The sequence below is a fragment of the Psittacula echo genome, assembly GCF_963264785.1.
Source record: "Psittacula echo genome assembly, chromosome: 3".
Taxonomy (NCBI): domain Eukaryota; kingdom Metazoa; phylum Chordata; class Aves; order Psittaciformes; family Psittacidae; genus Psittacula; species Psittacula echo.
In genome coordinates this window covers 119,500,425-119,528,345 of record NC_137736.1, presented here as the reverse complement: position 1 = coordinate 119,528,345, position 27,921 = coordinate 119,500,425, and the positions used below count along the sequence as shown (strand labels likewise).

At 40.1% G+C, this 27,921-nt stretch overlaps 1 protein-coding gene across 3 annotated transcripts in view; it reads right to left on the bottom strand.

The window, feature by feature from the left end:
* GRM5 (glutamate metabotropic receptor 5) overlaps nt 1-27,921 on the bottom strand; it is a gene marked incomplete at both ends in the record, with an annotated part of 251,483 nt that overhangs the window by 6,565 nt on the left and 216,997 nt on the right. Inside the window, 3 exons of one of the 3 annotated variants that reach the window (XM_080614211.1) lie at nt 735-896; nt 2,471-2,566; nt 15,190-16,129. In XM_080614211.1, the coding sequence (XP_080470337.1) occupies nt 735-896; nt 2,471-2,566; nt 15,190-16,129 (1,198 nt within the window). The remainder of the gene's footprint in view (nt 1-734; nt 897-2,470; nt 2,567-15,189; nt 16,130-27,921) is intronic. The other 2 variants (XM_080614213.1, XM_080614212.1) reach the window with 2 other exon arrangements.

Here is a 27,921-nt window from a genome sequence, read left to right as displayed (position 1 = left end):
GAATTGTCTGGTATCTGATTGAAACATTTCTAGGACAACTATTGTCATGACCCATAATGCAAAAATCGTAGAATCAAAATGATTTGGTTTGGAAGGTACCTCAAAGGTCATGTAGTTTCAGCTAGGTGGACCCTGCCCATGGGCAAGGCCACCTTTCACTAGACTCCATTGCCGATTCAGATAGTCTTATAAAGCATCACATAGTGTATGCATTGCTGCTATTTTAATGTCACTTTTCACCTTGAAAAATCCCAAGCCATTTGTAAGACTAATACACAGAGATAGTTAGGCGCTGATGTGAAAATAATATTGCACGAGGAATTTGAGAACATGAGCTGAAGATTACTGTCCAGTATAAAACTACACAGCATTTGCTAGACTGAAAGGATGTAAGTGGGATTTGGTCAGTACTGTGGGACCTCTTTGACCCATGAGATGATGAGGTTTTTGCATTATTAATGGTCAGAACCCTGCATCTGTCTTTTTCCACCTTTGCTTCATCCCAGTGACATCTAACACTGGTCTGACATTTACTGAGACTGGAGAATGGCACCTACTTTCCTTTCTGCAACATCTATGTTCTCTCTAGGAGGTTCCCAGGCTATTTAGTGGCAACTCCACTTAACTCATGGAAATTTGACAAGGACCACTGGCCAGGACAATGTGGCTGGAGACAACAAAACACAGCCATCAAATGCAATTGCACTCTCTGTTAAGCAGCAGGTGTTCTTAACTGTTTGAGTAGGTCTTGCAGCTGACAGTCTTGCTGTGGAACTATTAGACTGACACAGTTTCCAGTCTTTTTGACTGTTAGGGCATCCTCTTTAACAGGAACCTTTTTCTCCTCTCTACTTGACTCAGATCGATTACAGTCTGGAATGCAAACAGATTCTTCACTGTGAAAATATAAAATATAAAAAAGAAGTTTTGCAAGTGTATATATATATGGCCAGGCACAACAGAGCTGAACACTGTACAACAAAATACAGTTGTTTGACATTTACATGTACTTTTCTGCTCTTCAAAGTTCTCTTATATAGTGACTCCAGATAGCTTTTAAATGAAGAACAAATATCACTGAAGGAAATGCAATGTAGGAAAAAAAAGTGATCCAGACACACACAGACAAGAAACAGAATCCCAGCTGACAAAAAATAACAGGAATGTATATACTTTATACAACACTCAGTGATGAATGTCCCTGATGTTACTCAAGTAACATGGGTCCCCCACGTGTGTGCTGTGTGGTGTTATAGTTGATAGCCTTATGTACATGAGTGAATGTTGTACCCAAGGGGAGCATAAGAATGTGCAAGTGTTTCACTGAACACCCTCCTGCAATGATAAAATTCACCTTGTGATATGTAACACTTGGGAAAGGTAAAGGTATAATTTGATCATACTGTGCTTTAAAGGTACATGGATAAATGCCTTACAGGGTTCAATGACAAATGAGTAGGTTTTTTAATAAATGGCAAACAAAATGCTTCTAACTTGTTGTAGAATGCAACACAATAATACAGTGCTTATTAAGAGTATTGTTCCATGAAAGATTTATAACCATCTATGACACATGCAGCTTATTCATTTATTAGTGAACATGTCTGGAGAAATGGATTTTCTGTCCTATGAGGGAGATCAACATTTGGAAGTCTGGCTAGACTCAAAATGAGTTGAATAGCTGAAATTTCCAAGTATTGCACAGAAGTCAAATAGTTTGAAGTATTTAAATACAAAACCATCAAAATGGCCATATTGAAACAGTTCATCCCAGTAACACTGAAAAAATGTAGATTAGTATATTAATTAAAATGGTAACATTGGTGTATACTGCCATGCAAAATATAATGGCCAAAACAAAATTGAAAATAAATGCACAAATAAAATAAAATTAAATTAAATGCAAAAAGTTATGAAAAAGATGTTTGGAACTCTATTTAAAATTTCCTTAAACCTTCCCTTAAAACCACTGTAAAACTCAGCACTTTCCCAGAAGATATTCTGATTGAGAAGAACCAATGTTTTCATACTGAAAACTTTTTCATCAGTTTTTCTTTGCTCTTTCAATTGAATCTACTATAACCTCTAATATGTAATGGGACCACTGTTTCAGAGGAGCTCTGGAGCTGCTTACTCCAAGTTTGAAAGCTGTCTCTCTTCGTCTGCTCTACTGGTTTAATGAGGCAGGTGTAAGATTTCTCCTCCCCAAAGCACCATTATGACAACATCACACAGGACACGTGGTTCAGATCACTCAAATGAACACAGTGCAGGGGTTTTTTGGCAGTCAGATGGAACATAGAAATCAGCAGTGGTGACATGTTTTGTCGTTTCTTTTTCTTTTCTAAACATGTTATATGGGATGCACAGGAATTACAAACAGAGGATCTGGCCTGGCATTGTCCCAGGACTGCTCCTCTTGTTCACAGACATATCACACTGCCCTATAGGCCACTTGCTGTTTGCTTACCTGGTCATTGTAGCTCTCCCACCATTCCCCATACTCCCTTTTGGGGTGAAACATTCTATTTCCGACTTGTGCGGGGCCAGTCTCCTGCCTTTGTACCTAATAAATCACGACAACAACAGGAGCAAACAGAAAGAAGTGATTGTGTGCTCAGCTTTCTGTGGCAGCTGCTGTGCAAAGGGCCATGCACATGAATGCTACTGTGGCAGTGGTGGGGTATAGTGCAAAGCAGACGTGGGAGCAGTGGAATAAAACCACAGACCTGTGCTAAAGCAAACAGGGCTATGCAGGAGAAGTGCTCACCATTTTCTATTTTATATATGTAGGAGGAGCAATAAAATTCCACAGAGTAAATAACATGCTAACCTTTTGTCTTTAATAATTTCTGGAGTTAAACCACAACGTTTGGCTAAGCAGGTTAAGGGAAACAACACTTAAATTAAGGATCAGAGAGAAAACACCTTGTGGCTATGTTTTTAATGCTAAGTTAAACTTTTTCTTTGATCTCTGTAACACTTGACTTATTCCTCTGCTTGCCAAAGCAAGCACCAGTGTAGTTGATTGCTTGGATAAAATTTGGGTGGGCTTAATGTTCATACCATGAATGGGCTTTTCTCTCTCCATTAGCAATAAAAGGAGGCTAGACTACTTGCTGAGATGTAGACATAAAGTCCAGCAAAATCAATCCCAGTCCTAAACCCAGTGTGGTACTATGACTATTTTGCACCTGGATAAGAAATTCACTTGGATAAACAGCTTAATACTTGAGGATTTTATCAATCCTAGGTAGGATACCAGGATAAGACCTGGTAATCATTTACTCTCTGAGCACTTAATTGGGATGTGGACATTGAAGAGGTTTTATGCTGGCTTTCTTGCCAGTGGTGAATTTCACCGTAATTGTACAAATTCTTGTGCTAGGTGTTGAAATACCTATTTAAATGCTTTAATAAAATTTGGGCATAATTCCTGCAGATTTCTTCCCAAGGAGTTTTTTATATCCCATTCCTGCATGCTATGAGCTGCACTGTGGGTATTTAACACGCTTCTGTGGGGAAGCTTGTACATTTTAACACTGCTAACGTTACAGAATATACTACTTTATTTATTCTTTGTCCATTAACCTGATCTTTATAGCAAAAGGTTCCTTGAAAAGAACAACCCTGTAAAAGAGAAATAACCTGAGTACACACAAAGTGAGGCTAAACTCTGGATGCAGTTGTAGATCCTCAGAGGCAGTGTACATTGCATAAATAACTGAGGAAGAAGCTTAGTGAATCTGAGAGTGAACCGGACACAAGTAAATTATGTGCTCAGTGCAGAGAAGTCCTTTCATTTATAAATTATAACCTTACTGAAAGGAAGAACAACAGGAGCTTTGTGGACTGGCTACCAATGTTTTAAGGCAATCCAGAGTGCGGTATAGGCAGTGCTCCCAGATAGGCATGAAGCTCGCGCAGGACACATACATATTAAATGGAAGTTGATTCCTAGAGTAGAGGAAAAAGTGGAGGGGCTTAGAGTAGATCAATTCACTGAAAAATACAAAGGAAGTCAAACTGGATCATACAAATTCGATTGGGTCAGCCAGAGAGAAAGAGCAAAGGGAAAAGAATGTGTAGAAACTTCACAGGAAAGAAGAGGAAATAAAGTTGGAGTAAAGGTGTTAGACATCAAAGAAAGTAAAGTTTAGGAAGAGAAGGAAGGAAACAGAGTTACATTTAGAACCAATAAGCAAAAGAGAATCTTTGTGCCCAACAAGACAGAAGGAGAAAAAGTCAAGACTAAAAGAAAGTATTTGGAGACTCTATATTCTCACAATAAGCTGAACACTAAAAGTAGCCAATGGAAGGAAGCAAGAGGTAAGTGTCCTCGATAACTCCATCCTGAAGAACCCCTTGTTAGGGTGCATGTGACAGATAAAGAAACCCATCAAATTGCCCATTCTCCAGTCATTAGCATAAATTTCACTGCTCTGAATGTCAATGGAGAAACTAGTATGAATCATAAAATCATAGAATAGTTAGGGTTGGAAAGGACCTTAAGATCATCAAGTTCCAACCCCCTGCCATGGGCAGGGACACCTCACACTAAACCATGTCACCCAAGGCTTTGTCCAGCCTGGCCTTGAACACCACCAGGGATGGAGCATTCACAACATCCTTGGGCAACCTGTTCCAGTGCCTCACCACCCTTACAGTAAAGAATTTCTTCCTTATATCCAATCTAAACTTCCCCTGTTTAAGTTTGAACCCATTACTCCTTGCCCTATCACTACAGTCCCTAATGAAGAGCCCCTACCCAGCATCCACTAAAGAGCAAAGTACACCATCAGAAATAGTATGTTGTCACAGAATGCCTCAAAGCCTTGAACTATAGTAATGCTTCACTGCCATTCCTTCAGAGCTAAATATCCATGTGACAAAGAAAACTGTTTCCAAACTAATCAACACTCCTAGTGTGGAAAGTGCATCTAACCAATGCATGGAAGCTGCAACATTCTTTAAGTAACCATTCTGGAAAGTCACACTAGATGCTCTGCATAGAAAGAGTTTTCAGCTTTCAGAGCAGTTAAAGGCCTTGATTTTGCCTTAAAATGTTTTGCGTTAGAAAAATGTCCCCTTTCTGGTTGTTAAAGGACTGCTTTAAAAGATTTAATCTGAGAAGAGGTAAAAACCTCAAACTTTCTTTGCAGTTGTCGTAAAAAATGCTACTGGGAAAATTAATTTTGTATTTCAGCTGGTGCATGGAGGAGGCACAAAATACTACAGTGTGAGCCATGTTTGCAAAACCAGATTTCTTTTCTCATTGTCAGTTCCAGGACTACGTATTCGGTGGAAAAGAGAGAGGACTTTGCTTCTGTGAAGAAAGGCAGCTACTAAATTGAAGGATTTAAAAGATTTTGGGTCTTTTTTTGTGTTTCTCTGAAGCCTTTGGGTGTGACATTGTGGGCTGTGTCATTTTTTTTTGCACAGGGTTGAGTTGTCTTAAGAAAAACACTAAAAGATGCATACAAATATGTTTTATAAGTGTTGATCAGTGACAGGTGATTTACTAAGTAAATCCAAGTAATTTGATCACTATAGTGCTTATCCATTTGCCAAATACCTACAGAGTCACATAACTCTGTATTCAACAGCAGTGCTCTGCACTCTCCAGAGAGTATCAGTAGAGAAAGAAACATACTCCTGGGCTGAGAGAAACCATGCCTGTACTGCCTCACATGCGGCACATGTGGTAAATGACAAGAAACACCAGAATGACTACTCAAGTTTGAAGGTTTTTTGTTAGACCATTTCCTTACCTTCCTCACCTTCCAAAAACACTCCTTTTGTAGACCAAAATTAATGGATGTTATGGGAAAAAAAGGGGAAATATGGGGATCATCATCCTCAATGAGACCAATAGTCATCCACTACAATACTAGAGAAACCAGTTTTAACGCGTAGATCCCTACTTTTTTTTTCTCATCCAGTGAAGGTGTGGGCCTCTGTACTGACAAGAGCTGGTAGCCCTTAGGTACGGACTTTATTAGACTATACTTACACTTTAGAACCTGGTCCCCCTGACTTCATGTTAGGGTGAGACCCAGTTGTGCTCATGACTCCTAGGGGATTCAGAAAGATTTATAGTGTATTGGTTAAATACTGTCTTTTAGCTTTCCATCATTTTAACAGTCTTTCCAATGTGCTTTTGACTTGAACTTGGACACATTGCTTAATGTTACAAAGCCATCCACCTTTCCAGATCTAGTTACATATTTTAATTGTAATATTTTACATTCAAGTAGTATTTTTCATCCGCAATATTACTTGTCTTGATACTAAGAAATGGTGAAGAACTTGCATTTCATAGAAGTTAAGGCTGGCCTTTAGGTTCGGTAAGGCTATATGTGCATGAAGATTTGAGCATAAATGGTAAAATATGAAATACAAAAAATGTTTAGTGTTGTCACTCTAGGGGCTGCTTTGAACCACAAACATACTGTGTTCTTGAAAATAAGTTTTGTTTGATTGGTCATGCTATCTTGACATGGTCTCACTTTGCACCAGATATTTTTAGAAAGGTCTCAGCTTATTGTTTGACTTTTTCCCACTAATATAATGGCTAAAATAAATGATATATTATTAAGCATGGCAATTTTTGTTCCTTAAAAAAAAATAAATCACCAAATAAACATTGTTTGCTTAACAGCATGATTTCAGGAAGCAAAATTACTTTAAAGCTAAACTCACAATTTTTGTTTTCAAGTGCAGCATAATCAAGTGGTTGTACGTGATTGCAGTTGGTGAATTAAAATGATGTTTTTGATGGAATGATATACAAAGCGTTATACTTGTTCTAGGGAAGATTAGCCCAATAACAAAGTATTACCAGCATGTTTAATTACCTTCCTCCAGAAAAAGTATTTCTGAAATACTGGACAAATCATTGTGTAAGAGTTTTGTACAATAGGGTCTTATTTACACAAGACTTCTTGTTCAGCCCATTCTATTCACTATGCTGAAGTTCTATCCTCTTTTCTTCATGTATATATAACAAAAGATGCCATAGGAAGGTCTCATTACTTAATTCATTGTTTCCTTCATTATGTTGAAAAGGGAAGCAGCACTTCATTTGTTCTGAAGCATTTTAAATGATAGAAACTTCTATAAGTTTGTGAAATGGATGGATGGGGCCTGCTTTGCAGTGCATTACCTTGAAAGTGAGCTTAACGTGATGTTTCTCAGTTTTGCTGAGTTAAAAGAAAAAAGTTTTTCTTTTCCAATGCTTTTTATTGCTGGGCTTTGTTATGTTATGCTGTATATTTAACATATTAACTCTATTCGTTTTTCTAATGTTTTTCATCTGTAAAGCTTGATCATTAGATTTTTAACCTTTCTGTTTCTGCTACTTCCTTACTGGAGAGTGGACTGCAAAATGGCTTTTGTTTTTTTGGCGGTGTATAACTATAAGTCATCAATCACTGCAATGCAGAATGCTATAACAAATTAAAAGAGATTTTTGTGTTTATGTATTTTAACAGACATCTGCCTTGAATTGCATTCATAGTTATTAATTAAAACCCATCTGTAACCAAATGCAGTTCCAAGTCAGCTGAAATTCCAGCTCTTCTACCCATCCACACCAACTTGCAGTACTCAAATACAAATAACATGCCTTATAGCTCCTACAGGTATTTCCATACTGGCAGACTGGCTCATGTCTTGTTTGGATCTTGGAAAGACAGTGGATGGCCTAGCTTTCTCTTTGTCAAATTGATTACAGTGCCAGTTCATATCAAAGATTAGTTTGGAAGAACCAGAAATTCCCTTGGTAGACAAACCTGTGCTCAGGCCAGATGGTAGTCTACAACAGGGTCTTCATAGAATCATAGAACAATTTGGGTCAGAAGGAAGGAAGGGACCCTCAAAGCTCATCTAGTTCACCCCCCTTGCAATGAGTATGGACGTCTTCAACTAGATCAGGTTGCCCAGAGCCACATCCAGCTGGCCTTGTATATCTCCAGGGATGGTGCATCCATGCCTCTCTGGGCAAGCTGTGCCAATGTTTTAATAACCTCATTGTAAATAATTTCTTCCTCACAGCCAGCCTGAATTTCCTCTCTTTTACTTCAAAACCTTTTCCACCTCTCATCCTATTGCACAACATGCATGTTAATGGACATGAGACCATATGTGCGGCTTGTTTGAGTGTTCTTCAGCATGACCAATAAGGACCTTGATGTCAATAGCATACGGTGACATTAATTTGTCAGCAGAATTTTGGAAGACAGGCTTGAAGGTGAAAAAGGTAAAAGGGGCAAACAATGTTCTCAAAACCCAGAAAACTCCTCCTCAGCTATTTTTTCCCCTAAAAGAAAATCCAACTGCTGGGTCCCATCTTCACTGTTCTTTTCTTTTTTGTAATACACTAGCAAGACTGCTTTTTGAAATTTTGAGCAAATATTTGTCTAACAGTAGGCAGGGAACTGTTTACAATATAATTTAGTTTGCACAGTTCAACTGTGATATTTGGTTCAAAATGATGGGAATGCTTTCTTAATAATATAAATAATTCCCAAAATTAGGCTTGAATGCATATGCATAGTTAATGCAGCCAAACAACTTCTATCAATCAATCAATCAGTCAGTATTTTAATTAAATTTGAGAGGAAAATTAAAAACAACAACACTAGCAGAGTACACATGCTAAAAACCGTTGTAATCAGGGCATTCAACATAAATTCATTATACAGATGGAATGTTTTAGCAGCAGTTTATCAAAATCTTTCAGATTTAATACCTTTCACGGGGTTTCATAAAATATTCTTCCTTAATTTCACAATACTTGAAGTTTAATTAATCACGGTATCAAGCTTGTCCAAAAAGACACCAAAACTAAATTATTGAGGGAAAAATGAAGGACTCAAACCATTCAGAAATCTTTCAGTCTAAATTTTTGTAGCACATTAGATTAAAATAGCTCTAAATGATCCATTTGGGAACCGATTCATTCATAAATGGAGACTAATCAGTCAAAAGGTTAACAATTTCTGAAGAGTGAAATATTTTTTTCTACATGCATCAATATCTTTTTCTAGCAAGGCTGCAAAGCAAAGAGATACCTGGCACTACTATGGCTAGATTTTGGTTTTAAAATAAGAACGATACCCAGTGAGCCAAACCTTCACCTCATGAAAATTGCTACAGGCTCTAAAGGCATGATATGACACCGTGTAAGCTTACCTCTCACTGTTTTCCCATTGCCTCACAATACAAAGCCACCTAAGCACTTTTGTGTAATTTATAGTTGATGGTCCCTTAAACAGAATCTGTAAAAATTAACCTATTTTTTTGGCACATGATGATTTTTCAGTGACAACTTTTGCCTTAGAGTAATCTCTGGTCCTGTTTTGTGAAGCAATTTCACATTTTGGGTCTTATTACACCGGAATGAGCAATAGTTAAAAGCTGGTCACTGCTACAGTTCAGGGGTGATGCCAATCATTTCTATAATGTAACTTCTAAAGCATTAGTTCTCCTAATTCACATTCTTCAATAATCTCCTGGCTAGTTCTCCATACACAGAAGAGTTGATTTAAAAAACTTAAAGTTGCCAATAAATTATTTATCTATTCTACAAAACTTCAGGATTTGAAATAATGTCCTTTTGTTTTACCAGTAAAATAAAACCAGAATTTTAAAGGTCTTTTAGTGTAAAGCTAATATAAAAGCCGGATGGATGTGGCACTCATGTGGTACAAGAGACCCAGGCTGGAATCAATCCTCCGACATTGTCTGACATTAAAAATCGTTGTTTTCAGCAGGCTAGAAAATCGCTCTCTGCCTTTTCCAGTTAATGCTTATTTTATACAAGACAGAATGGTTCCACCAGGTTGCAGTAGGAAAACAATCCATGCTGGCATAACTGACAGGCTGCTTGTAGAACTATGTAAGAGGTGATACACGAGTGTTGAGCTCAGTAACATGAGGTTACCTCTTCTATATTAGGTTTCATGTTTCTATGAACTATGCAACTACCTGCAGAAACTGAAGAAGCAATGATTTTTATAAGGTCTGTGACTGTTATTCTATGGATTGGAAAAGCTTTATTTTGCCAGGCACTGGACCTGATGTTGTCTTAGCATGCTGTATGACCAATCAGATCAACAAGACTATCTCAGCCTTTTGGTTGTGCAAATTGTGAGTACGAACCTATAAGCCATGCCCTGGCAAAGTCTGGTAAGTAAAAAGTTTTTACAAATCAGTTTGAAAGAGAAGTGTTGTGTTCTTTTACCATCATTCAAAACATGTAAAAAAAATTGTTCTAGCTGCATACAAATGAAGACAAAGTTGGCACTTGTACTATAAAGAAATATGTCCCCAAAGAATATGTTGTGGCAGAAACTCACCATCGGTATCTTTCTCAATGGTGTACACATGAGGAATGTGAGTCAGCTTCAGCTTTCCACAGAACTCCCCCAGTTTTTCTTGTACTCTGTCTTCTTTATAGGACTTAAAGCTCCATGTCAAATAACAGCCCTGTTTCATCTCTTAAGCATCTTATCTTCCTGAAGCACAGGGAATTTGAATGTCTCACATTTACATCTACAGTCCTCATGCTGATAATGCACACACACATTTTAAAAGCATTTGATCACATCTTGAAGGCCATGGCTTCAAATCTATCCACTTATTCCTGGATGTGGCTTTCAACTAGTTAAAATTTGCATGGACTGCCTCTGGGAGCCCCTTAGCATGCTGCATGTAACAGTGGCAGAGGTTTATTCTGATGGGGATTCCTATTTGTCTGGAAACTTAGTGTTTTGCAGAGGCTTTCCTGCTAATGCAACACAGTGGTAGCAAACCTCAGAGAAATTGCAACAGCTGAGATTGCTCAAGTTAGTTCAAGCCCCAGAATTTTGGTTTACTTGATTGTGAGTGCTTTAAATTGATTTCAATCAGATTCAGAATGTGAAGGAAAGTTTCAAAAACATCCTGAGAAATAAAAAAAAGGTGGGGTTTTGGAGAGAAATTTCAATCAGGCTTCTGAAAAAGCTCATTTCTAGGTTTTGATGCTGAGATATGATGTGCTGATGTATTATATAATATTTAGACTGCAATATTTTTAAACCATAAATGTCAGCTTGGCTGAGCCAAGAATATTTTTCGTGTTTTATGGATCAAAATAGCTCCTGTTTCAATTGTAACAAAACAGATACAGTCAGTCATCAGAGGGAAAAAGGGAGAGAACTGATAAGGAGGAAAATCTGCTGTTCCTTGCAGAAAACAGAGCACACAGTGTGATGGTAGACACCTGTTTCCAAAATATTTCATTATGGCACAGTTTGGGACTGTCTGATGTAAACACTAATTATACCTGTTGGTGGTGCAGTGCTGAATCCAATCTGATGGAAAAATCTACCTTGCTTATCATGTTTTCCTCACAGGAGACAGGGAATAGCATTTAACAGCATGTGAGCCTGGATACATGAATGATTTTCCTGACGCCTGTGCAAGGCAGACACTCCCTTAAGCTGCTGTTACTGTGCCAGTGTAGTGCCTGAGGGGAGAAAAATGCTCTCAAATGAGACCTGGTTCTTTGTCTAAGATAAAACAGAATAATAGTGATTATACAATAAAAATCCTATGGTTCACCTGAGGGTGAGTATTGACTCACTAGAGCAAGGGATGCCTGCTCCTGAATGAAAGCTGTCAGTCCAATCAGTTCTGCAGATGTATAGAGAGCAGCGCCCAATTCTGCAATCACACAGTGGTAGACAAACTTCTTAGGAGGAAAGGTAAGAGAAAGTTTGGAGCATCTCGTTTATCCCCTGGACCAGGGTAGCATCACTGAGACTTTTTAGTGTGCCTTCCTGTCTAGCAATATCATGGTAGCAGCTCTGGTAGCAGAAATGGTGTTTATCTCAGCTGGGATATAGAGTTATTTGAAAATGAGAAGAGGTTAAATTAGCCCTGTATTTTGGACTCTTGCAAAGAGGCTATGTAGCATAGATGATAATAGTTTCTGGGACCTTAAGGTAGGATTTATTTATTTATAGCCTTCCTTATCCTTATGAAACTAACAGGTAAGATAACTGGGAGCAGGAGGTCCCGATATGCCTCTACTCAGATTGGTGTGGCCTTGACTCCAGATACATAGTGTTCATCATTCTTCTTTGTGGAATCAGTTCTGATAATGTCTAGTTTGTTAGCCCTGCTTTTCATGGTAGAATATATTTTGGTGAGTACTGCTGAATCACAAGAGCCTATGGTGAAATGGTTTTCATTTCACTGGGTAATGAATAGTTTTACTCTCTCCTTCTACATATTTCAGTATGTGAAGATTCATTCCAGCACATATCCACAGCTTGCCTGATTTTGCTTAATTGAAGAACACCCCATGCAAAAAGTCATTTAGGACTTTAACAGATGCATTTCTTTATTTATGAAAATGCAGTCTGGTTATCTGTCATTTTGCAGCTGATGGGAAAGCTCTGAATGGAGCATTGGCATTATCTATTCGACAATAATTTGATGCAGTACTACACTGTGCTATAAATTAGTGTCAAGAAACAAAATGCTAATGATAGGGGCCCCTCTATGCACTGGTGACTTAAATAGCATGTTTCTTTAAAATTCAGCAGTGACTCACTCTCTTTTAAATAAAACCCCTCTGAGCTATTTAAATAATGCCATGGAGCTCTAGTGCATATTTCCTTTGATTCTGAGTACTTCAGTGTTTACTTGAATAACTATCCAAACAAGCTTTTGAGCATCATAGTGATTAATACCTTGAAACATATTACTTTATGCAGCAATATTTTTTCCAGAAATGTTTGAGTATTAACTGAAATGGTTGAATTCTCTTTGTTTGTGCTATACAGTAAGCAGAATTGAAGCTGAAAGTGGTTTTCTGTTCTTTCTTGGACGTGATAACAGACACAGCTGAAGTCCTGGGCAGCATTTTAAATGTACTCAGCACATTTCAGGATCTGTTTTATTTTCTTTCATGCAACCAAATAGGCATTGATTAGGGAGAATTTCCCATGGTTGATGGAATCAATTTGCTCTTGTATCGCACACCCTTCAGGCACACACTGACTGAGCACTGCTATACTCACTGGCACCATCACAGTCTAACCAGCTGAGGATTCAGGCACACAGATTAGGGGTGTTGTAGTTTTATGTGTTGATGAAAGCTGCTGATGACATAAAAGATTTTCTCCAAGTTTCAAATTAAATGTTCTAGTTCTTTCTATCTAGGCAAATACGTAAATATATCAGCTTTATGCTGCCTTTATAATCCCTACACACCCATACCAGGCATTCTCATTGCTCTTCAGGATTGAAGGCATTCCCAAAAGAGTGCTATTGAAAAAGAAGTTATTGCTGCTGATGATCTATTACATTCTGCTAATAATTCTCTACAACAGGTGTTATCTGCCTATTGTGGGGTATAAAGAAGTAGTAGCAGTCCTCAAAAAGAAGCAAATACATCTTGACTTTTAAGATCTTTAATAGCAGGGCATACTCTTTCAGAACAAAACAAAGATTTTAGAGCAGTATCTTTCAAAACTGGCCCTTAATGAATGACAAACAAATCACTCCCAATCCCAAGATCTTCCCATCATCTATAACTTCATCTTATGAGTAAAAACTTGTGAGATGGCAAATGATCTCTGAAGCAAAAGTTACGGGAAATAATAATGATCTCAGAGAGGAAGAATGCCCTCCTATTGAGGACATATTATGAAGAATGCCTCTTCTATCTGGCCCAGAAGTTGTTACAGGGCCTCAAACCTGAATACCTCAGGTCATTCAGGCGTACAGACAGAGGCTGTAGGAAAAAGACATTTCGGATAACCATCACCTAAGCTGATAAAGGATTTATACTTTTAAAATAGCATCCTACTCTGCACCTGGAAAGGAAAGGGAAGATACCATCATTAACTGATCTTAAGTATAAAATATCTTGTAATAGACTGGCCATTTCTGTACCAATTCAAAGTCACTGAAAAAGAAGCATTAGTCATAATCTGACAGAAATAAGTCATCACTTTGGCATAATTTGTCCTGCAGGTATTACTAAGAAAATCCTTCCTCAAGTATAAATTGTAGTTCAAACAAAAATGAAAGTAATAATTGCCCTTGTTCCATGCCAACTCCAATTGTGAACAACAGCATATCCTAAAATCCACATGTGTTTCAGTGAGGAGGAAAATCTTGCTGCTTGTCACTTCCAGGTTAGGCATAGATAGCTAACTAATGACAAAACTTTCACATAGGAAGAATTGTTTATGCCAGCAGTTAAATAAATCAAATCATCCCCATAGCACCCATATCAAAGTGAAAGGGATCAAAAGATGAAAATGAAACACTGGGCTGGGTGCATTTCTGCATGTTCTGTCTATGACGCAGGACAGTATTTCTATTCCAGAGCTCTCCTTCGTCTTTAGCGTTGGCTTACTCTAATTTTTATACATTGAACATAGAAATTGTCTTTGTGATCACTGAAGTCAAATAATTCCTTGGGAAGAAACAAAGAAATATCTCACAATGAGAATCTGTTCAGTGGCAGGAAGGGTAGTGAGCATCTGAATTTAATGGAGTTAGGAGAATAAATACAGGAATAGGTATCAAGGTTAAGAAGAGAAGACAGGTGAGGACAGAAAGAAAGCAGGAAGAGATAATACAAGAAAGGAAAATCAGCGGCATAGGAGATAAAAAGTATAACAGAGGAGTCATATGAAACAAATCCTCAGATGCCTGAGAGCAGCTGCTCACAATGCCACTTGTTTTTATTACTCTATGTTGATTATGTAGCACTAACAGCAACTCTGTTGTCTTACTGCTGTTACTAAAGGCAAACCACAGACACTATACAATTCATTTGAGGGAAAGAGACTGTGAATTGGTGCATTCAGTACAAGGCAATGAGTTATATTTCTTGTTGTCTTGTTATTTTCTCCTAAGATCTTGGTTCCCTTTCTACATTAAGTGTACAGTTGACACAGCCAGTAATTCCAGCTTTATAATTTTTTGCCCACTGCTCTGTCCCCTTTTTATACAGCATTGTGACTAAATCAAACCCAAAATTGTTACAGGTGTGGAAGAGAGAACTCACTCCTCTCCCAGTGCAGAGATAAAGGGAATTAATATTTTTCCCTCTGTCCTTACACCATTAACTCTCAGAAGAACAAAATTTCTTCCCCACACTCCCTCATTAGCAAACTTTACCTAAGGGTTTCACCAGATGATCCCCTTCGTTTCCATAGGTTGACCAGGCTGCTTGAGCGGCTTGCAGCTGAAGATGACTTTCCATCCCCTACGTGCATGCGGACCACTGTCGATGTGGTGAATGCGCTGCGTACGTTTCTTTCAGGCTTCGCAAGGATGATATACACCTTGGGCACAAACATACAGCCGAGGGCCACCGTGGCACTCAGACTCACTGAGAAACACATTGTGATTATCTTGTAATTGCTTCCAAAATATATCGGCACAAAAGCCAGCCAAATGATGCAGGTGGTATACATTGTAAAGGCAATATACTTTGCTTCATTGAAATTAGCTGGGACATTTCTTGTCTTAAATGCATAAAAGGTGCAACTCAAAATTAATAATCCATTATATCCAAGGGGAGTTACAACACCCAAGTTGGTGGTGTTACAAATCAGGTAGACCTCTCGGATGCTTGGGTAATCATGCATGATATCTGGTGGCTCCATTATAAAGAGGGCAACAATTATGCCTAATTGTATGCATATCAAGATAAATGCAATAACCAGTTGGGCGCAGGCACTCATGAACCTAGGTTTCTTTGTACAGATTTTCTTCTTGCTTCCAGCCAGGATTCTTGCAATGCGGTTAGTTTTAGTTACTAGAGCAGAATAACTCATAGCTGGGGAGAGGCCGATACCAATTCGCTGAAGATAACAGTAAATCTGTTGAGGTTTTGCGATGAGACAGAACGTGCACAAGTAACCCAAGCAGATGCCGGCTAGAATGATGTAGCAAAGTTCTCGGCTGGATGATTTGACCACTGGAGTATCACGGTACATTATGAATATAGCTGTAACAAACAAGGTGGCCAGCAGACCCAGACATGCAAAAACAACTGCTGCAATTGGTTCGGGATCACCCCATCTGAGATACTGGACTGGAATGAGGTCACAACCTACAGAAAAAGGAAAAACAAAGGTAAACATAAATATATAGGAGTAACATTCTTTAATGATATAGTTACAGGTTTTCCTGCTATTTCTCTTGTCTATCAGCCTTGACGCTATGTGAGCACTGCTTAAGAGTAGCCAAAACAGCCTTCGAACTACCAATTAAAAGCACAGTACTATGAGGGCTACTTAAAATGGGGCGAATTAACTCCATTTCAGCCATACCCAATACAATAGGAATAAGGGGGGAGGACCTTGATGTTCTGGAGTGCAACCTACTGACAACAGCAGGCATAGTGATGTTGCCAGCCAGGGCAGGACAGCTGGATGATGGAGTAGAGGAAATGCAACTAAAAGCTTTAATCTCTCCTATACTTGTATTAAGCTTGACTAATAATGACTGCAAATTCTAAATGACCTCAAAATTTGTGACCATTGTAATCAGTTTGCTATCTTCTGGGTAGGTCTGACAGAATGCCTGATGTCAGCCTGACTGGGGATAGGTCATGGCAAGGCACTTCTCCCCACGGGGATGGAGCACTGGGTGCTCATATCTGCATTTTCAGCAGTGAGGATAATTACTACTGTGTGATGGGCATCTGGATGCCAAGCAATCTCAGTTAATTAGGGAACTTGGGACCTCAGTGATGAACTTAACTTGATGAACAGGAGTAAATGTAGACATCAGGGCTATAATTTGGGAATTTCTACATGCAAGGTCTACTCTTTGTCTTCTCCTTTATTTTAAGTGAAGCTTAAAGGTTTTCCAAATCTGACACTGACATTCTTAGTAGTATAAATCATTTCATGAAAAGGTAGGGGTAGGAATCAAGCTTAGATCCTCTCATCTCCCATTATTTCTGTATTCTATATCTCTTCATTATTAATATTATCAAAAATACAGTAGCTACGATGAGGTGGTATACTCAATAGATTGTATGGAGAAAGTACAAGGCAGATAGTTCTGTATTCTTGCAGAAAGCAGAAAAAGCAGAAGGATAAGGGTCAACAAGTCTTTGAGATTAGTGCAGTTAAAGGATACAAATTTGTAGTCACTCCAGGGTAACAGAATTGTGCTCTTCATTACTAAATTCATATTAAGTTGCTATCCATATTTTAACTGCATTCTTGTACAAAGGTTTCTGTTGCAGTAATGAAATTATTGCCATGTCTTAATGTAACAAAGACAAATTTTTATGGAACACTTTCATAGAATTAGTTAATGATATTTATTTGAATCTTGCTGATTTTAAAGGGTTTACTTGTTTCATTGTAAAGGAGACACTGCATTTCATTCTAAAAGTCCATCAAGATTAATGTAGCATGGGAATCACGTAATTAAAATCAGCATTTTATACCAGTGAGAGTGGTGGAAGAAAGGTGAACACCAGAAAGCATCCTCTGGTGTGTGCAGATACCCAATATGGGTTCTTCCCCAATAAGTTTTATGGGTGGCCTCTAAATCTGTTTTCAGTTTTACCAAAATGTAATTAATGTTTTGGTGAAACAAATTGTTACCAGCTGCTAATACTGCTGTATATTCTTGGACAGGAAATTTGAAGAGAAAAGTTCTCTATCTGACAGTTCGCCTTTACATATGGACAATGATATAAGGGGCTGAATTTTGCTTAGTTTCTAATGTTGCAGCAGAGGTGAATCATAATGAAGCATTTCTCATTAGTTTCAGTCTATTTCAAGCCTTCTTTGCTGTATTACTCTTTCTACATTCTCTTAATAAAATACCTGAGAAAAGAGTTGAAACCTTTACCGTCCCCCCCCCCCCAACTCTGTGTATAATTTACAAGGAGAATGCTAAACTGTGCAATGATTTATTCCTCAGTTATGAGGTTTTCATGTAACAGCTCTGCAGCTAATGATTTCTGAGAATGGCACATTGCAGAAAAGGACAACTAGATCAAGTAAAAGAAATATGGGAAAACAGCACTATGAATGTTCAATTTAGCTTGATGGTCAGGATTATACCAAGGCAAAAACTGAAAAATGGTAATGAAAGAAGAATCCATTCCTATCCCCTAAATATGTGTATGCTGAATGGTCAGTTGGGCAAGGTCCTGCCCCACAGCCCACTTCCTATACTTTATCAATATCTCCAAGCACCTGGAAAGTCTTTTCTCCTACCTGGCTCAGAAACTCCAGGTGGAATAGAGCCATCAGCCTTGTCTTGTGGTCCCTTCAGTTTGATGAGGCAATCTTTGGGTTGTGGAAAGGCTGCTAGGAGCCAGTCCAACTTGGAGCAGGTATACAGTTGTTCTACTCTGTGCTCAAGAATGCACAGTTTCTGGGAATGGAGCCCCAGTAAAACTGACATAAAACTGTCTATATGTTGTTCTGGCCAGAAGCCTAGCCAGTGAAATCAAGTGAATAGCAAGAGAAGCAGATATTAAAAATCAGAGTCCCATTTTACATGCTAGGGAAAGGGTTTCTGAAAAGAGCATCTATCAGCAAATTACAGATAAGGATGCATAAGGGTCTTATGGAGAAAAGAAAAGGTTCTAATATTCTGGGAAAAACATATAGCTATTTCAGGGATGGGCAGAATTGTGCCATAAACAAAGAGAGGAGGAGCTCTATACAGCTGGACCACTTCCATAGGTCTATTATAGCCTGTGCTCTCTCTGTAGAGGTAGGCTTGTCACTTATTTCTGATCTTTCAAATTGCATTAAAATTAGCTCATCTGGGAGAAGAGTTCACAGATATGAAGCACTGTATTACAGTCCATACTTTCTGGGGATTTGATCTTGACACTGTTTTGATTTGTTATTATAACCTTGACACCTAAGAGACCTTACCATGCCTTCAGCATTCATAAAACTGTATTAGCTTAGCACTGACAATCCTTTTCATGTTAGGCAATATAAAATATATAATTAAACTAGTTCCAAAGGTAAACATGACAGACTAAAGCTTGTGAATAGGATGCACATAGGAAAGTGAAGGAAATTCAGTGAAGTCTCTTAAGTCCAATTAAGCACCAATTAAGCACCAATGCATGCAGCATGGGAAATAAGCAGGAGGAGTTGGAGACCTGTGTTAAGTCAGGAGATTATGATCTGGTGGCAATTACAGAGACGTGGTGGGACAGCTCGCATGACTGGAATATAGTCATGGAGGGCTATGTCCTTTTCAGGAAAGACAGGCCAGCCAGGCGGGGTGGTGGGGTTGCTCTTTATGTGCGAGAGCAGCTACAATGTACTGAGCTCTGTCCAGGAACAGGGGATGAGCGAGTTGAGAGTCTGTGGGTGAGAATTAAGGGGCAGGCTGGCGGGGCGATACTGTTGTGGGTGTCTGTTACAGGCCACCAGATCAGGGTGAGGAAGTTGATGAGGCCTTCTACAAGCAGCTGAGAGCGGCCTCACAGTCACAGGACGTGGTCGTCGTGGGGGATTTTAACTTCCCTGATGTTTGCTGGAAGGACTACTCAGCAACCCAGCCACAGTCCAGGAGGTTCCTCCAGTGTATGGATGATAACTTCCTCATCCAAATGGTGGATCAGCCAACCAGGAGAGGAGCGCTGCTGGATCTCATCCTCACTAACAAGGAGGGTCTGGTTGAAGCAGTAAAGGTTGAGGGCTGCCTTGGTTGCAGCGACCACGAGATGGTGGAATTCAGGATCTTGTGTGGTAGGACCAGTACAATAGCAAGTAGAATTGCAACCCTGGACTTCAGCAGGGCAAACTTTGGCCTTTTCAAGCAATTGCTAGGGGAAGTCCCATGGGCAAGGCTGCTTGAAGGTAAAGGGGCCCAAGATAGTTGGTTGGCATTCAAGAATTGCTTATTCCAAGCTCAAGAGCTGAGCATCCCGACACGTAGGAAGTCAAGGAAGAGGGCCAGGAGACCTGCGTGGCTGAATAAGGAACTGCTGGGTATGCTCAAGTGGAAGAGCAGAGTTTATAGGTCATGGAAGGAGGGGCTGGCCACTCGGGAGGAATATAAGGCTGCTGCTAGAGGATGTAGGAAGGCAGCTAGGATGGCTAAGGCCTCCTTAGAATTAAATCTGGCCAGAGGGGTCAAGGACAACAGAAAGAGCTTTTTCAAATACATAGCTGATAAAACTAATACCAGAGGCAAGGTTGGCCCACTGGTGAATGGGATGGGTGCCCTGGTGACAGAAGATACAGAGATGGCAGAGTTATTGAATGCCTTCTTTGTGTCAGTCTACTCTGCCGGAGGCAGTCCTGAAGAACCCTGTACTCCTGAGACCTCAGATGAAGTCAGGTCACTGGAGCGGTTTGCCTTAGTCCATGAGGAATGGGTTAGGGACCAGTTGAGCAATCTGGACATCCATAAATCCATGGGTCCAGATGGGATGCACCCGCGGGTGCTGAGGGAACTGGCGGAAGTCATTGCTAGACCACTCTCCATCATCTTTACCAAGTCTTGGGAAACAGGAGAGGTGCCTGAGGACTGGAGGAAAGCAAATGTCACTCCAGTCTTCAAAAAAGGCAAGAAGGAGGACCCAGGTAACTATAGACCGGTCAGCCTCACCTCCATCCCTGGGAAAGTGATGGAACACCTTATCCTTGATGCCATCTTAAGGCATGTCAAGGATAAGAGGGTTATGAGGGGCAGTCAACATGGTTTTACCAAGGGGAAGTCATGCTTGACCAACCTCCTAGCCTTCTATGAGGAAATAACATTGTGGATGGATGATGGCAGAGCGGTGGATGTGGTCTACCTTGACTTCAGCAAAGCATTTGACACAGTCTCCCACAGCATCCTCATAGCTAAATTGAGGAAGTGTGGCCTGGATGATCAGGTAGTGAGATGGACTGCGAACTGGCTGAAGGACAGAAGCCAGAGAGTTGTAGTCTATGGGGCGGAGTCCAGTTGGAGGCCTGTATCTAGTGGAGTGCCTCAAGGGTCAGTATTGGGACCAGTATTATTTAATATATTCATCAATGATTTAGATGAGGGAATTGAGTGTACTGTCAGCAAGTTTGCTGATGACACTAAGCTGGGAGGAGTGGCTGACACGCCAGAAGGCTGTGCTGCCATCCAGCGGGACCTGGACAGGCTGGAGAGTTGGGCAGGGAGAAACTTGATGAAATATAACAAGGGAAAGTGTAGAGTCCTGCATCTGGGCAGGAACAACCCCAGGTTCCAGTATAGGTTGGGGAACGACCTGTTAGAGAGTAGTGTAGGGGAGAGGGACCTGGGGGTCCTAGTGGACGGCAGGATGACCATGAGCCAACACTGTGCCCTTGTGGCCAGGAAGGCCAATGGCATCCTGGGGTGTATTAGAAGGGGGGTGGTCAGTAGGTCGAGAGAGGTCCTCCTTCCCCTCTACTCGGCCCTGGTGAGACCGCATCTGGAATATTGTGTCCAGTTCTGGGCCCCTCAGTTCAAGAAGGACAGGGACCTGCTGGAGAGAGTCCAGCGCAGGGCGACAAAGATGATTAAGGGAGTGGAGCATCTCCCTTATGAGGAAAGGCTGAGGGAGCTGGGTCTCTATAGTTTGGAGAAGAGGAGACTGCGGGGGGACCTTATTAGTGTATATAAATATATAAAGGGGGAGTGTCATGAGGATGGAGCCAGGCTCTTCTCAATGGCAAACAATGATAAGACAAGGGGTAATGGGTATAAACTGGAACACAAGAGGTTCCACTTAAACTTGAGAAGAAACTTCTTCTCAGTGAGGGTGACAGAACACTGGAACAGGCTGCCCAGGGGGGTTGTGGAGTCTCCTTCTCTGGAGACATTCAAAACCCGCCTGGACACATTCCTGTGTAACCTTATCTAGGTGTTCCTGCTCTGGCAGGGGGATTGGACTAGATGATCTCTTGAGGTCCCTTCCAATCTCTAACATACTGTGATACTGTGATACTGTGAAGTCAACATCATGAAGTAAAGCTTACTGAATCTGCACATGGTCACTAAAACTGTCAGAAAATAACTGCTGATTTAGTAAGTATTAAATATTCTTCAGTGGGTTTTGGCACCCTGGGCAATGAGTTCAGCCTGTCAACAAAACACTTGGTTTTCCTGGTAATTTCACAGACCTTTCCAAGGATAACTGAAGTCCAAACACCAAGGCTGAAACCTAAATAACAACATAGCCACATCTTATGAATTAGAGTCTCCACATAGGGTTTGGCACATGTTATTCAAAGTGCATTAATGTTATGCTGACAAATATTTTATATAATGCTTCTGATTATTTCCCTATTTACGTTCCCAAAAGAAAAAGGAATATTTTTATTAGTTTTTTGGGTTTTAACATATGGAAAGCTGAGATGCAAAAATGTAGGAATCAGAATAAAAATCTACATCAGAATAAGGAGCTACAGGATAGCTTTTATTTTATTTTTATTTTTTTCTTAATAAAAACCTAACTTGTTACCCAAACAGACAAGGCAAAAGTAAGGATTATATTTCCCAAAGTCCTGAGTGAGAAATCAGCCCCCTGACCTCCACATGGGATGTGGACCAACTAAAGTGTGAAAGGATATCTTTAATGCTTTGATGTTAAATTCTGGTGCCTTGATAAACTATTATGGTCTCCAGTTCTTTGCCCTGTTCTGGTAGGACCTTTTGTAGTTGCTACAATATCAGGGCATGTAAAAGTGACCATAAGCTGCTTTAGCTGCTGCAGTTCCAAGGCTGACATGTCAACTGAAACCACCAGCAAATGCATGTTTGCAGAATCAGAAGATGCAGCGGAGGACTGTGCATGTGTTTATTGTGCCACCTTTGCAGGGCAAGAATTAGAATCAGTCACATCTTAAACCATGAAAACTGTGACATCTGTAGCTCAGGAGCCTAAGTCCCTAGCAACCCAAATACACTGACTTAGCTGTGCATTGTAGTAAAAGGCAAGGCCAGGAATTTTAGAACAATTCGTTAAAGTTACTCTGTGACCACATGGGGAATGATTCCTTAATTATACAAATGTGCAGAAAGGGAGGAGGAACTGATGAATTGCAGCAATCAGGTCCATCCTTATGTTAGCTCTAAAGTTTTAAGTTTCACTAAAAATGCTGGATCTGTTTGTTGTAAATATTTTGTTCAGAATATGTCATGTTCAGCAAACTTTCCATAATGTAAGGCACAATTACAAGCGTATCCTTCTGGATTTGTTGACAAGTCCCCCTTCATCCAGAGCTGTTTCTTGAGCTCGGCATTCTTGAACCAGCTCACTTGAGCCTGAAGCACTGTGTGGCTCATGTTGGAGGCTTGGGTTGTAAATGGACTGGAAGCTAAAGTTCACACCTCACTTGAAACAAGCAATTGAGGGAAGAAGAGCCCTCAAACCCAGCAAAAAGGGAGAGGAGAAAATGACACCCACAGATCCTGGTCATCACATTGCCACCTGAACCCTTAACTCGTCCTCATATGCTTTCTCCAAGAAGCAAATGTGAGAGTGACAATGGAAATAGTTATATTTCACTTGGAATAAGAAAGAAAAAGAAAAGAGAAATAGAAAGCACGGAAAGTCAGGGTGAAAATTTGACATAATCTCTGATGATGTGCATTTAAAACACTAAACCCAACCAGACAAAAATTGAGTCCTCCTACCCTCAGTCTGAATTACAGCCTTACCAGTTATAGAATCATAGAATCATAGAATAGTTAGGGTTGGAAAGGACCTTAAGATCATCTAGTTTCAACCCCCCTGCCACGGGCAGGGACACCTCCCACTGAACCATGTCACCCAAGGCTCTGTCCAGCCTGGCCTTGACCACCTCCCGGTATGGAGCATTCACAATTTCCCTGGGCAACCCATTCCAGTGCATCACTACCCCAAACCCAAGATCCTAGTCATGTTTCAGCAGCAAAAGCGATGTCAGCACAAGCTGAATTGTGTTCTGCCTTGTGCTCACAACTGTCAGACTACTGCTGTAATTACCAATGGCTGTAACTTTATTGCAAGCAACAATGCAAGAAAGCATTTTGATAGCAACGAGCAATTACTGCTTGAAAATATTTCATTCAAGAGATGAATAATTCCTTTGCTTGGGGTGGGAGGCATGATCTTGTCTTATGAGATACACCAGCCTCAGACCACATGGCTTCTGCCATAGCCTGAATCAGCATGCTGCAGGAAGAGCCAACCAAGCCCTTGTGGGGATCCATCAAGATCAGCCATTGAGCATCACCCCTGTCCTAAGCCCCATGGGTGGTTTGCATGAGCCGTGGCAGTGTTGTCCCAGAGAGTGCCCAGAGCCAAGACAGCAGCAGCTCTCAGCGCTCTCTGTTCTCTGTAGCTCTGGCTGACAGAACAAGCAATGCCCTCAGGATGAGGGAAGCAGTCGTCCTTGTTTCGCAGTGAGCAGTCTAGATTGGTGCAAGCCAAACGGCATACAGCAGCAGTGCTGTCAGAGCTCTTTGAAATGGCTGCTGTGTCATGTAGAGGTCAGATGGCCCTTTTACAGTCCTTTCCATTCAAGGATTGTTTGGATAATCCAGCTTTTATCTGGCACTTTCAGACAAGTAGACTGGATCGTGATGATGCTACCCTGGGTTTACTTACAAATAAGGTTTCATCTTATTTGGTGGAAGCAATTGTGTAACAATAGTAAAAACTGATTTCTGATATTTAGCCTTATCCTTGAATGGCAAAGAAAACACTTAAAGTGCTGTAAAATATTTCAGCTCTTATTTCCATGAGAATATGATTAAGAAAATCAAATAGGCAGCATATTTGGACTACAGAGGGGATGAGAAAAATGTCAATACAAGCTGAAGAGAATCCAGGTGTCAATGAAATTAATATCAGCTGCTTTCCTTGCAGTCCCAGATGTTGCCAGACAAAACTTAGTTTCTGCTATTGTTGTATGCTGTCCCTGAATGACAGAGAGAATAATTGCCTCTTTCCTGCCTCAAAAATGTCCTTAAACAAGCACTACTGATAACTGCACCAAGACGAACCTACATCCAATGAAAAAACTTTGAGATGCCAAACAAAACTTATCTGATCTTTCCAAGGCACCATTTTTGAACGCAGAATACCATGTCCTCAAAGCCAAGTGGGTTTTTGGTGAACCAAAAAACCACTCCCATCCAGCTGCTGAAAAATTCATATAATTTAGGTTTAGTCCTCAGTGTTAAGAAAATCCTTTCATTTGTATTTAAACATGCCTGGCATCTATTTATCTTCCCTCCACTGTGAATAAAATATAGAGAAGGGCTTGGGCTTGAGCCTATGAGTTTCTCTTGCTCTAACTGAGCATGTGGCTCAGGCATACTGGCCACACTAATGTGTGAAGTGGTGCTGTAATGTACAGATGTTAACACATTACATAAGGAAGAAGGGGAGCTACAGCAGATTGGAAAGCACATCTTGATACTAAACCAGGAGGATAAAAGAATTACTTTGGTTGAGTGTTGGGATGGTGTAGACACATTTGGAGAAAAGGAAGAGGATGACTATCTTTTTGATAGTATGCATAAGCTATGAAACTAGAATTTGTGAGGAAATAAAAGATAGGTGGCTAAACATTACTTTTCTCACCTCAGCTTTACTTCGAGATGGAGACATTTTCGAGTAACTGATTTAATCAAGAGAAACTCCTTCCTTTTATTGGTCTCTCTCACTACATTTGGACTTCCTGTACCTTTCTGTACTTCAGAACTCCACTGTCTTTTTCTGTTCTGAGAATAACTTTGTTTTCCTACATGTACTGCATCCCTTCTGTCTTTTCCCCTCCTGCATCCAAATTCTGATTTTTCACAGGTGATTAGAAAAAGGCATTAATCTCTCTTCCTTTCTGTGAGCAACATTACACATTTTATATGTGAAGTTTGTGGCAGAAAACTGATGCTGGTCATTGAGCATAAGAAAGATGAAGCAATGTTTTGTTGTGTGAGCCAAGAAAGGATTCCAAAAATGTTTTTATCCGGGTTCAGATCTCTGGCAAACAGTGAAGTACAGCTCCACATTGAAAGCCTTCCCAGGCTGGTGGCTAATATACTTACAGGACTCTCATCTGAAGGTGATCGTGCACGGAAGACTGATTCCAATGAGCTTTTTAAATGTGTAGCCTTGTGGAGCTGTTATTACCTAAGGCACAGCTTTATCAAGCAGCAAGGAGACATAGACTGCTTCAGTATCAGATCTAGGGGCATTTCAAGGAGATTAGTGTATGCTTTATAAAACTGAAGGGAAATTTCCTTGCCAGAATACAAAACACATCTCCCTCTCCTTATTTTTAATTCACATATATTACTAAATTTGATGTTGTAAACAAGACTGAGAGACAGTTTTTTACAAGCTGTAAAAGTTGGGACTATAATTATGACCATTAAAAATACAGCTCGATATACTGCATGGATAAACTGGGAATAGGATTTTTAAAATCTGGTTTTGATACAAAGCTAAATAAAACAAGATCCAGCCATCATGTGAATAGTAAGTTAAGTGGGGACTACAGAGCCTTGAAGCTATTGTGATGGATATGCCCTGTTATCAGGAGTGAATATTATATCAGCTGTGCTCATGAAGTCCAAGGGGGGCTCAATTTCCAGACACTGCTTGCTGAATTTGTGCCTGGCTGAGGAATATGGGTTAGATCTCCTGAGGAACATTGTTTGGCACCGAATTTGAGGGGTTATTTTGTGTGTATATTGACTTTGGTCCTTATAAACACATAAAATGCATGTCTAAATCCAGATGAATGGTTTGCAAAATGTAGCAGCCCATGTAATACAAACAAAACAGTTGGCTTGACTAAAAAGACAACTACTCTCTGTTAAAACAGAGCTGATTAGAAAACCATTGACTCATCCTACAGGAGTTTTCCACGTGCCACCTCATCCTGCTTTTCCAGGGCAAAGTAAGACTTTCAGAGGGTAAATTCTTGCACAAGGGCAGACTGATGCCTTGCCTGAGGCATGGAGGTCTGCATGCCCTAGGGAGCCACTCAAAGCACAGGGCCCAAAGGCCAACCTGGCCTACATATGGTGCTTGCAGGCTTAATTACCCAAACCTCACTATAGCATTGGGCTTTTCCCATTCTCAGTGTTTCTGAAGTGAGTCTTCAGAATGGTCCAATGGCCCATTGAACTTGGAACAAGTTCACTCCTAACTGAATCATAGCAGCTCTTTTTCTAACTGATCTACTTTGGTTAAAAAAAACTCAGATGCTTACTGAAACAGAGATGTAAGCTGGGCTCTGCACATCTCAAACAAGAGCTCAAGTGGTTGAAGAGTCGATGATTTACAACTAATTGACCATCATAAACTGGCCAGCCTGGTGTGGTGGCCTTGTCCTTGCAACGTGGGCTTTGGAGGCTCCTGGATGGCCTATCTGGGATGTGAACCTCTATGAGCTTACTCCACATCCTCAGTACTGTGCTTTGGGGGATATGTGGGGCTAAGTCTCTTTTTATCTTCTTCTCCATTCTCCTTGATATGAGAAGGCTTTGCTGGCTGATTGCTGAGTGCCCTGGGAGGCAAGGCTGGGGGAGCACTTGCAAATCCATGTTATTGCTGTTTCAGCTTTTGCAGTTAGAAGTTTTTTTCTCATTGAAAGTTTCATGTTTGACATTTTCTGTAAAATACCCCGGCAGTTTCATGGCTAAATGATATTTTTGCAGTAGTTAAGTGACCTAGTTCATATATTACAGCAATGTAGCATTCCTTACCGGGAAAGGAGTAATTTATATATACAAATCTTTCTATAGGCGAAGCCTTGCCTGACACTTCCACTTACATAAATTCACCCAGAAAGATTTTTCTTTTTGTCTTCTCTCTCTTTCACCCTAAAAATTTCTCCCTTCATCAACTGAAGTTATACAAAAAACAAGTTTGTGAGCTCTTTGGAAAAACCTTGTCTC